Source organism: Electrona antarctica (assembly GCF_951216825.1).
Source record: "Electrona antarctica genome assembly, chromosome: 4".
Classification (NCBI taxonomy): Eukaryota; Metazoa; Chordata; class Actinopteri; order Myctophiformes; family Myctophidae; genus Electrona; species Electrona antarctica.
The window spans coordinates 22,629,307-22,641,806 of NC_136809.1; the positions used below are offsets into that span (position 1 = coordinate 22,629,307).

Below are 12,500 nucleotides of genomic sequence, written 5' to 3' on the forward strand. Positions count from 1 at the left end.
TGCCGTAGGGCTCTGGAATTCTGTCAATCCACCAGTCCTGAGTCTGGTAGGCTGTTTTCCACTAAACTGTCGGACCAAACAACTGTGACACTACTGCAGCCTAATTCACTGTCTGTTTAACTCATTATTGGGCAAATTAAATTATACAGGTAGAAAAGTCCAATTCCGTCTTATACCTTGTTAGTGGATGAGGCAGTGTGTTTGTCAGGGCAGTGTGTGCCTGTGCATATGTGTGTCTGCTTGGGTTTGCAGCCTCATGGCTGAATCCATTAGACCTGACCTGGGTTCATATATCTTTCTTTTGTTCAGCCTTAGCTTACTATTGATTCATCTCCTCAAATTTAAATGATATGCTATTCTATTCTTAACTGTTGCACTGTTTATGCATCAGTGTAGATGCATAAACAGTTAAGTGGCAGTTAGTAATGTCTTTCTCTGGGACATCTCAACACATTGCAACAAATTGAACCTGGAATCTTTTGCTTCCCAGGCAGGTTATCAGCTCTGGCTGACCCATATGCACCCTGGTTGGTCAAAGGTCTAGGACAAATCTCTGCAGTGCAGCCTGGGGCTACTCAACTGGTTTTGTTTACATACAGTATGGTGTATGTAATGATGTATGATGATGCCGAGAATCCAGCTCAAGACCTATTTCACATTGTCATTCCACCCTCCTTTTTTCTGTCTCTCCTCACAGTAACATCCAGTCAAGCAAAAATGCCATGAATAAGAATGAATCACAATGAATTTGAATGAAATCAGCTGTGTAGTTTTTTTGTTACGGTTAAATCCTACATAGTTCTGCACTCCAAAGTCCGATTCTGCTCCACAAAGAGATGTTTTTCATTATAAGTTTATTGTTAGTTTTACTTCATGTTTCTCTCATGTTTCATCTACTTTCTGGATGTACTGTAGGTTCTGTAATGTGAGCTGAAACTGTCCCAGTGGATGTGCCTTTCCCGGTATGGGTGTGTCAGCAATATTCCACAGAAAGTTATTTAACCAACAAACAAATACAGTATTATGTCACCGTTCCTCTTTATTTGGAGACAGGCCCGGATTATCAATGGAACTTAGCCCCGCAGACCACAGCCTGTAGGGCCCTGTGTGAATTATATTAAAATATATTACAATTATTGTTTTGTACACATCAGTATTGTTATGATATGAGTTGTCCATGTACTTGAACTTGAGATAGAGTGTACTTGATATGTATTGTGTACTGCCTGTACTGTAGCATACTTTATGGATAGGCTACGAGAGACATCTCAGCGCCAGCAAGGTCAGCCTTGCTGCATTAGTCATTATCATGTCACGTTTCTATGTCTCATATCTTGTTGTCACGTCATTATGATCCAGCACTATATATGTTCCTGTTTGTGTAATAAACTTTGTGAACCTTTAACAACTCATATCATAACAAGTATCATGGTCAGTATTATGTGAGTATCATGATCAGTATCATGTCAGTATTATCTGTACACCCCCTGGGGGGCTGTACTGCCCTGTTGAGAAACACTACATTATTCCAATAAAACAATTGCTGAAGTTCCTCTCTGTTCCTGTCCTGGGCACATGGTTGGCCTTGAAACAAATCTCCCCAGAACAGCCTAGGGGTACTCAACAACTGTTGTTTACATATCATGTAATCATGATGTCCTGGGCAGAAATCCAGCTCAAGACCTGTTTCACATTTCTCTCCCCAATCATGCAGTTAGGCACAATGCCTAAAGTTAGGCTACAGCAGTTGATTTCATTGATTAGCAAAACTATATGAATGAAATGGACTCAGCACTGAATGCTGCTTGCATCTAATGCACTTGTATAGGATACATGACACACAGGAGCTGTAATGCATCTGGTGTACATTATATTTAACCAAATGGACCGGCTATCACAGTTAATGAACAAATTCTCACACTCTCGGTTAAAGTTGAGTTTAATGTACATCTGGGAAGTCAGGGTTTCACTGTGTGTTATTCACTAGTTGGAATGAACACACATGTGGAAGGTTTAAAGATTTTATTGAATGAAAGAATGGAATGATGAGGAGGAGAGTGGGGGGAGCGGGGCGTGGGTTCCGGGGGGGGTCGCCGACCCTGGAGTCTTTGGGGAGGGGGTCGTGTGGCGGTCAGCCCGCGGTACACATCAAGGCGTGATCCCCCCCGTGGGAACTCTGAGGAAGGGAGGAGGTGAGGAGAGAGGGAGGAGGAGATGGAGCAGTGGAGATGCTGCTGGTCCTGAGGTGGTGATGGGGATGGAGGTGGGATACGAAAAGCATAGAGGATTCTGGGTTGTATGGGGCGGGTATAAGTAGGCTCAGGTAGATTGGCGTGGAGGGCGGAGATTGGCGTGGAGGTGTGGTCAAGGTGTGTTCCTCCGCCTCCTGAACATCAGTTGTTCCAACTCCATTTCACTAGTTGGAATGAACACACATGTGGAAGGTTTAAAGATTTTATTGAATGAAAGAATGGAATGATGAGGAGGAGAGTGGGGGGAGCGGGGCGTGGGTTCCGGGGGGGGTCGCCGACCCTGGAGTCTTTGGGGAGGGGGTCGTGTGGCGGTCAGCCCGCGGTACACATCAAGGCGTGATCCCCAAAAGGAAGACGGGGGGCGACCACTAGGCCAGGGAGTTGTGGGCCTGTCTGATGTCGTGGAGGGAGGAGCGGATGTAGGTCAGGTAGGCTTGGGAGGACCATCTGCCGAGCAGGCGGACAGTGTGGTCCTGGAGGCCTCGGCTGGCGGCGGTGGAGGCGGCGCCGATGCGGAAGGAGTGGCCGGAGAAGTTTTCTGACGGGTAGCCTGAGGTGGTGAGGATTTGGCGGAGGTGGAGGAGGAACCAGCAGCGGGTGGCGACGGTTCCGTGTTCATTGGTGAAGAGGGGGTCTGTGGGGAGAGCGTGCTGGGATTGTCTGAGGCGGACGTGGTTGACCAGGGATTCGAAAGGACTGGTGGGGGAGTTGATGCGGAAGAGGTAGATGGGAATTGGGCGATGCTGGGAGGACTTGCTTCTTTTCAGGGTGAAGACCAACGTGTCGTGGTCGTGGGAGGTTAAGTCGGAGAGGCAGGGGTGGATTGCAGGGTTGAAGTTGTGGTTGGCGGCCGTGAACTCCGAGCAACGGAGGAAGCCGTAGAAGGCCAGGAGGAACATGGATTCTAGGGTGGAGTTGAGGGTTTGGTTGGCGTAGCCGGAACGGATGGTGTGGATGCAGGAGGCGAGGATCTCTATGGTGAGGGGGAGGCGCCGGGGAGGAAGCCGCGGTTCGCCGCGCTGCAAGCCTTTGAGTTGGAGGGTGATTTGGGGGTGCTGGGTGAATGGATGGGGCGAACCGGTTAGGAGTTTGGTGAAGAAGCTGATGCCGCATAGGTAGACTCTGATCGTGGAGGAGCGGGTGGAGAGGGTGGAGGCGCTGTAGCTGATGAAGGCGGAGAGGGAGAGGAGATCGAGTGAGGGGAAGTGTAGATTGTGGCGGAGGTGGAAGGACCGGAAGTTGTGCCATGCTGTCCGGTAGGATGAGAGGGTGGAGTCTGCTACGCTCAGCAGGATGGAGTGCTGGGACTGGAGGATGAGGTGGTGGAGAGGGTGTTCTAGGGGAAGATGATGTCGGAAAATGGAGGGACCGGGACTGGAAGGGGATCGGATAGCGGGGCCAAGGTCTTGAATTTCTGGAACAGAAAACGGGAAAGGGAGTCAGCGATGGAGTTGTGGTGGCCTGGGACGTGGGCGGCGCGGAGGAGAAACTGGTGGGTGACGGAGAGCCAGGTTAGGCGGCGCAGGAGGGACATGACGGGGAGTGAGGAGCAGCGGCCTTTGTTGATGATGTGGACCACGGCCTGGTTGTCCGTGTGGATGAGGACACTCTTGCCGGTCCACTCTGAGCCCCACAGGGCTGCGGCGATGATGATGGGGTAGAGCTCGTGTAGGGTGGAGGACTGGGAATGGTCGGGGTCGAGGATGCGGAAGTCGTCGGGCCAGGGGGAGGAGAACCAGCGTCCTGCGTAGTAGCCCCCGAAGCCTACTGAGGGGGCCGCGTCCGTATACAGTTGGAGGTCTTCGGGGGAGGAGATGAAGTCGTCATAAAAGAAGGTGATTCCGTTCCAATTGGAGAGGAGGAGGTGCCAAAGGCGGAGCTCCATTTGGCAGGGGGTGTCGAGGGTGACCTGGTGGTGAAGGGAGGGGACTGAGGCGGAAAGGTGGAGGAGGTTGGAGATGAAGGAGCGGCCTTGGGGGACGATGCGTATGGCGTAGTTGAGATGGCCGAGCAGTGAGAGGAGCTGTTGCTTGCTGCACTGGGGGAGGTTCAGGTAATTGGAGAGGAGGAGTGTGATGCGGTTGAGCTTGTCGGGGGGTAGGGAGGCTTGGAGTGATACGGTGTCCAGGGTGATTCCCAGGAACTCAAGGGAAGTGGAAGGGCCCTCTGTCTTCTCTAGGGCGAGGGGGACGCCGAGGTCGTTGAAGACGGAGGTGAGTGTGGTGAGGCCGGAGGCGGGGGGTGCGTGAGGGGGAGTGACGACGAGGAAGTCGTCTAGCAGGTGGGTGACGTAGGGGAGCTTGTGGTTGTTATTGAGGATCCAGCAGAGGGCTTCGGCTAGTGTGTCGAACAGCTTCGGGCTGCTCTTGCAGCCGAAGGTGAGGCGGACGGCGAAGTAGTAGGCGTCCTGCCAGGAGACCCCAAAAAGGTGCCAAGAATCTGGGTGGAGGGGGAGGATCTTGAAGGCTGCGGTGACGTCGGCTTTGGCCAGCCAAGCGCCTTGGCCGGCGAGTCGGATGAGCCTGATGGCGCCGTCAATGGTGGCGTACTGCAGGGAGAAGGGGGGGCTGGGGATGAGGCTGTTGACGCTGGGGGTGGAGGTGCCATGGGGGGAGGAGAGGTCGAGGATGATCCTCTTCTTGCCTGAGTACTTCCTGGTGGCGATGCCTAGGGGGTTGATGCGGTAGGTGGGGAAGGGTGGGGTGGAGAATGGGCCGATCATAAAGCCGCTCGCCACTTCCTTGTTGAGCAAGGAAGTGACGGAGTCTGGGTCAGTGAGGGCGGACTGGAGGTTGTGGCAGGTGTGGGTGGTGGTGGGGAGGGTGACGAGGCCGGGGGAAAAGCCATAGTTAAGGCCTCCGAGGAGGAAGCAGGCAGTTGCGGGGTCTGGGTGGCGTGATAGTGCAGCGGCCAGGGCGGGGATGTTGATGGGGGTGGAGAGGTGGACAGAATGTCAGCTGGGTTTGGAAGGTTTGGTGGGGTGTTGGGGGCAGGTGGAGCGGGCATGGGCGCCCCCGCAGTGGGTGCAGACGTGGAGGAGTCTGCAGACAGCCGCGGCGCACCCTGCCTCGTTGAAATTGTTACAGATGGCTGAGGAGCCACAGAACAAGACAGGGCGGCCGCGTCTGTCGAGGGAGTTTTGGGAAGCTGGGTAGGGTTGGGGGCGTGGCGGGGGTGCGGAGATGGCGAGGAGGGAGGGGGGGCCGGGAGTTGGTCTGTTGAAGGTGGGGAGGGAGGAGGGGCCAGGAGTTGGTCTGTAGGTGGTGGGTTTGGCGGCGGGGGGGGCGGCGTGGACGCACTGGCTGGCGGGGTGGGTGGGGTTGCCGCAAAGGCTGCAGGCGACGGCGAGCCTTCCGGCGAAGATACGGCAATACAGTTCTAGGTCCAGTTGGCCCCAGTAGGTATTTGTGTTGAGCTGATGGAGTCTGGCTGCGGCGGTGGCGGAAAACTGGCGGTGATATTCTAGGAAGAGGGAGCCGCCGAACCTCACGGCTAGGTCGAGGATGATGGTATGGTAGTCGTCCAGCTCCTGGCGCCGAGCTGGGTAGGCGGAGCAAATCACGTCTCTGAAGATGGAAAAGGCCAGGCCGAACTCGGCGACGGTGAGGATGGCGGAGCGTGAGGGGGTGGGGTTGCGGAGCTGAATGGAGATGTCTCCGCATTCAATGATGCGAGACTCGGAGTTGGTGATGGAGGGGCGGAGGAGAGTGGCTAGGTCAAGGTCGTTACCTAGTAGGATCTGGGTGCGGAGGGCGGCGCCGATGTTCTGTGGGTTCCTGGCGGGTGCGTTGGACGGGGCGAGTGCCGGGGTTGCTGTGGAGAGAGAGAAAAGGGGGGGACGGGGGGGAGGGGGGAAGGAGGGGTCGGAAAAGACGCTGGGGGGTACCAGCGTAGAGTGAACGCTGGGGAGAGCCAGCGTAGGGTGGTGGGGGGCCGGGAGGGAGGGGCAGGCGGGCAGAGCCTGGGGAAAGGCGGGCAGAGCCTGAGGGAAGGCGGACAGAGCCTGGGGGTAGGCGGACAGAGCCTGGTTCAATGTAGCCACGAGGGCGGCGAGGGATGGGGGGACGGGGGAAGTTTGAGTGGGGAGGAGGGACGGGGGGGGGGGGTTGGGGGGTGGTGCAGCCTGCGAGGCAAAAGAGGACAGGAGGGACGTGAGGTTGTGGGGGGCAGGCGCTGAGGTGGGGGGGTTTGGAGGGGTTTCGCTGATTGGTGAGAATGTACTGGTGGAAGGGAGGGAGCTTGGAAGGGTTGCGCTGTTAGAAGAAATGTGCAGTATGGGGGAAAAGTGGTGGGGAGAAGTGGCGGGAGTGGAGGGGAGGGGAGGGAGGAGGTGGGTGGTGTTGGGTAACTAACACTACATGGGCTTAATGCTTGGCAAGTTAAAGTAATGGCAATACATATGGCATATGTATTACCTCATATATAATATATATACATGCATATTAATATACATATATATAATATATATATTCCAAATGTAATGTAAGACACCCGACGCTGGAGGGTGGGTAACTGACACCACATTAAAACTTAAAACTTGACAAGATTAAGTAATAGTAATGAAGTATGTTCCAAATATAGTGTAGATACCCAAAGCTGGAGGTAGGGAGGGGAAAGGAGGCTGTGTTGACTCTGGAACGTCTGGAACGGCGGGTGACGTCAACAGCAGTGGTGGTAGCGCGAGGAGCGCGCCTCGTGACGTCATTTTTGATGAATTCTTTTTTGATGAATTCCTGTTCTGTCTATAGAAGTGTCTATTTGTACGTCTCTAAATGTTTTGATGATTTGAACATGGTGGACCCTGTTGGAAACAAGTGTAATGCTTAATTGGGTCGTCCACTCACAGTTAACAGCCTTTGTATTGAGTTTGTGCTTGAAATGTACTGTAATTCTGCAAACTGTTAATAAATTCTTCAATCAATCAATCAATCATCGGGGAGCGCCTGGCTCGAGGAAGGACCCGGCTGTGTTGTTGTTGTTGTGGTGGTGGTGGTGTCGCAGAACAGCTTGAATAATCCCGCTTTGTTGGTGGAGCGGGCAAATGGGACATTGTGAGCGCGGAGCTGCTTGTGGAGTCCCGCTACAGTCCAGTCTGTGATGGCGGGTTGTGGCGGGCTTGGATTGCTGGGGAGGCGCGAGGCGGCGGAGCTGCGGTGAGCGCGCCTGGAGCGCTTGGTGCCGTCGGAGGGTGGTGGTGGTGGGAGGGTGGGTGGTTGGTGGCGTTCCTTCGTCTTGAAAGAGCGGTGTTTGGAACGTGAGGTGCTGCTGCTGCTTTGAGAGCCGGTGTGAGACCGACCTGAGGAAGCGCCGGAGGAGCGGCTGGAAGCAGAGTGGTGGGATGCGTTGGATGGCGGGGCGGCGGCGGTCTGGGAAGCGGTGGTGGGACTGTTGTCACCACTGTTGTCGTCTGGGTTGGAGGTACTGGATGTGTCGGGGACGAAGGAGGGCGAACGCCCGGCGCCGGCAGGCGTCGGGCTTCCCTGAGCGTCCCCGGGGGATTCGTCGCCCGAGTCTGGGGACAGCGGGACGTTGGAGGAGGCCATGGTGGCAGGTGAGCAAGTTGGTATAACTTTTTTGCTGTGGTTTTTTCTTGGCTGTGGTATGGGTACTGCGGGTACGAGCATACGAAAAGCATAGAGGATTCTGGGTTGTATGGGGCGGGTATAAGTAGGCTCAGGTAGATTGGCGTGGAGGGCGGAGATTGGCGTGGAGGTGTGGTCAAGGTGTGTTCCTCCGCCTCCTGAACATCAGTTGTTCCAACTCCATTAGTGTTGCTGATTTGGCTTTTTGTGTGTTTCTCTCCCTCTCCTTTCTCAGGGGAGCCAGAGTTTAAGTACATTGGCAACATGCATGGGAACGAGGCGGTGGGCAGGGAGCTGCTGATCTACTTGGCCCAGTACCTGTGCAACCAGTACCAGCAGGGCAACGAGACCATCATGGAGCTCATCCACAGCACGCGCATCCACATCATGCCCTCCATGAACCCCGACGGCTTTGAGAAGGCTGCCTCTCAGGTGCAGTAGGAGGGGTGCATATGTTAACACGTTAACTACCATGTTTTCTGTGATTATGCTAAGGTTCGCTATTCGCCAACGTGTGAATGGGTTCTGGGTTGCTAGGCGACCGATACAACCGGAAATGAACCGGAAGTGAAGAATCAGTCTCCGTTGGCCTCAATGTGAAACAGATACATTTATCTCTGATTCTTTTCCCACGTTGAAGTTTTTTGTCAAAACAAGCATTATTCAACAACAATAACAATAACAACCGCACGCACACACACACACACACACACACACACACACACACACACACACACACACACACACACACACACACACACACACACACACACACAGGCAGACTAAGACACCTCATGTCTTTAAAGATAGCTTAAGACAGATTAACCTGACCAGTCTCACATGACCTACTAACCTAGCAACACCAGGCAGCCAGCTCACTGCTACTTCCTCCACCGATCATTGTTTCATTTTCGTTTCCCATTAGCTGCATATTATTTGTCATTTTAAGTATTAAACTAATTTGAGCTAAACTATTCCCTGATCTGTGCTGATTAGTGAATGGTGATGGTTATGCTTTGTCTTTACATATGTCACCTGCACAAATTCTGAATCAAAACCATACAGGATGACACATACGGTAGTGGCGTGAATGAAATTAGCATCGATTGAAAACGAGCCAGCTATGTTTCCACGTGTTTTATTATATTTACAATCCCAATCACCAGCTTTTTACAAAGTATACATCAGGCTGCAGCACATCCGAAGCCAGCAAATCGTGTTTAAAAAAGCGCTGTTACTGTTAATGCTGCTCACGAATCATTCACAAAGTTCTGGAACTATTTGAGGTGCACACTTCATCTGCAACACAATTCCTTCTCCCTCTTTTACACCCCACGCACGCACGCACGCATGCACACACGCACACACATGCGCGCGCGCACACACACACACACACACACACACACACACACACACACACACACACACACAGTCACACAGCATTTGAGAACGTTAGATGTCTGTCATTGGTGATGATAATACAGGCTTATGTTAAAGGATCAGTTAAATCTACTGTACAATGTTTATACTGTATTACATACTGGCATAGTGACCTCTTCTGGATCAGGGCCCACTTCAAAGCCCACCCATCCGACCACATGTTAAGCAGTGGTGGAACAAGGAGTATCAATACTGCAATGTAGAAATACTCTGTTACAAGTAAAGGTTTGTCATTCAAAACTGGCTTGAGTACAAAAGCACAAAAGTATGATGTAAGTTAACCGTCAGCTACTTTTTCTCCTGTTGAATCATTACATCCAACACCAATCCTAGAACTGCTGCGTTCTGTACACATAAACTACAATAACTAAACAATGTTTGACTTGGCTGACACGCTGTGGCTGTGGTTTGGTGTGTTCCGCAGTCTGGGGAGATGAAGGACTGGTTTGTGGGTCGGAGCAACGCCCAGGGAGTGGACCTGAACCGAAACTTCCCTGACCTGGACCGCATCGTCTACCTTAACGAGAAAGAGGGCGGAGCCAACAACCACCTGCTGCAGAACATGAAGAAGGCCGTGGACGAAAACCCCAAGGTTGGTTGGATGCAAGGTTATAGTTAATGAAAACTAACCAAATAACAAAAACTAAAATTGAACGCACGCGCGCACACACACACACACACACACACACACACACACACACACACACACACACACACACACACACACACACACACACACACACACACACACACACAAAACAAACCCACGCAATCTGTTTTGAACAAATGTGTATTAGAAATGTATTTCCTAGGCTCTAAAACAGATGACATACCTACATTTGAAAAAATAATAGTTTTTTACCATAAGGGGAAGTGGTAATTTTTGTCATGTACCGTAAAGTAGCTGGCTCCAGAATGAAGCTAACATGGTGTGTATCATGTACTGTATGGCATGTATAGCTGGCTCCAGAGACCAAAGCAGTGATCCACTGGATCATGGAGATCCCCTTTGTCCTGTCAGCCAACCTGCACGGCGGAGACGTTGTCGCTAACTACCCCTACGACGAGACCCGCACCGGTAAGCACGCACGCACGCACACGCCATACACGCACACGCCATAAACGCACACACACAAGTGTGTGGATAAGGGAAAATATTTTATCAAACATGACAAACATTATCCCAGAGACATCGACGTGAACTAGCCTTGATGTCTCCCTGCTGTTCGTTGGCCAACGGAAACGACGTGAGCCGTAATGCGTTGCAGATGTTGCAGCCAGGTACGATCACGACTGATCAGCTGTCTAAACACTGTTTCCTCTCTGATTACACTCCCTCCCACTCCCTTCCACTCCCTCCCAGGTTCCACCCACGAGTACAGCTCCAGTCCAGACGACGTGACGTTCAAGACCCTGGCCAGGGCGTACTCCATGTACAACCCCGTCATGTCCGACCCCAACCGGACACCCTGCCGCAAGAATGACGATGACTCCAGCTTCAAGGAGGGCATCACCAACGGGGGTGCCTGGTACAGCGTCCCGGGGGGTGAGAGACCGTCCATGATGGTTGTTTTAGGTCACAGATTCTCAACCTTTTTCAGGCCGCAACCCCCCCAAATATTTGAACACACACACACACACACACACCCTAACAAGCATTTATTTTTATTTGTTCCTTTATTCATATTTTCCAAATCACATTTCCAGAGGACGTCTGATTTGTATAATAGCAGGGGGAAGGGAAAGTATTTTCTAGTCCCCTATATATGGCTGCTCAGATGAGTACATGGGAGGAGCTTATAGGGGTTAAATGGAACACTTCAACACATTGTAGACTGGACAAGCTGAGGGTCACCCAACCTTCCTATACCCAACCTTCCTATACCGTAACTGCTGCCATGCAGGCAGCAGTTACGGCCACCCTAGTCTCCTGTGGCCTCCCACAATTTTCAAATGCTTCCGGTCATACAGTCTGCGACACGGAAGCTCTTTTGATGATTAAGGGAGAAAGCGGATGTGAAGCCTCCCCACTTCCGTTTTGTCTTTACAGTCACGCACATTTATCCTAATATAAATTTAAATTATCGAAACAGAAATGGAAATAAAACACATTTTAAAAAAAATCCCTGAACAGAAATGACAGCTTCCATTAATTGGATTTTGGGAGATGTAGTTCTCTAGACTATATAGCATTCAGACACTGTGGAGTTGTCTGGCTACGCGAGACTACGGCCACCCTAACAGTGGAAATCAGTGTAACCAATTAGATCCTATAGAGAATCATACACTTGGAGAAGGAAGACTTATATTTTGGTGGTTCAAGGTCAAATGTGAATGTCACTTGTACCTCGGATGCTTTTTATTTTATTTTATCGATTGTATTCAAATTTTGGTGGCTAAGCCAATGGTCAAGGTCACTGGGACATCCCTATCCTCATGTCTCTTGACTCTTTCTCTCGCTCTGATCCCAGGCATGCAGGATTTTAACTACCTGAGTAGCAACAGCTTTGAGATCACCCTGGAGCTGAGCTGTGACAAGTTCCCCAGCGAGGACTCGCTGAAGGGCTACTGGGATCAGAACCGCAACTCACTGGTCAACTACATCCAACAGGTACAACAGCTCACCATCATCTCTGAAGCTCACATCGTTGCAGTATGTCTCACGTCACGTCACGTGCACCAACGTAGAATTTCATAATCCCATCACTGTCTCAGGTCGATTCTACAAACATATTCTAAATACAGTTTAAAAAACAAAACAAAACGATATGATTTGCAAACATTTTCGAGATTGTTCAAACATAGCGGATCTGCAAGTTCATACATGGCACAACGTAATGTGCAATGAGCTTGTATATCTGCTATTGTTTAATAACCAATGCTAAAATCTGAAATGACACAGATGCTTTCCAGATTTTAATGGGTTTTTACCACTGTGCTAACTAATCCCATTATTTGTTGCTGCCCTACATGCCAGCCGGCATAAAGGGCAGTAAGTAACTAACTAACTAAACCCAACTAGTAAAAGCCCAGTCCACACCAAAGATTTGCAATGTGACAAAACCGTTGCAGCGGTTTGACTTACCCCATTGTAGGCTGCTGCATGCCGACTCATTGCCTTGCAAGTGATTAAACTTGTCCAATCGCATTTCTCTGCTTAGATGTTCTTTCTTTGTCTCTCTCTCTCTCTCTCTCTCTCTCTCTCTCTCTCTCTCACTCTCACTTA

The 12,500-nt window shown here is 51.3% G+C and overlaps 1 protein-coding gene across 1 annotated transcript in view; it reads left to right on the forward strand.

The window, feature by feature from the left end:
* cpe (carboxypeptidase E) overlaps nt 1-12,500 on the forward strand; it is a 29,977-nt gene that overhangs the window by 14,155 nt on the left and 3,322 nt on the right. The window contains exons 2-6 of the mRNA XM_079498968.1: nt 8,070-8,266; nt 9,699-9,866; nt 10,235-10,352; nt 10,638-10,820; nt 11,746-11,885. Coding sequence (XP_079355094.1) covers nt 8,070-8,266; nt 9,699-9,866; nt 10,235-10,352; nt 10,638-10,820; nt 11,746-11,885 — 806 coding nt within the window. The remainder of the gene's footprint in view (nt 1-8,069; nt 8,267-9,698; nt 9,867-10,234; nt 10,353-10,637; nt 10,821-11,745; nt 11,886-12,500) is intronic.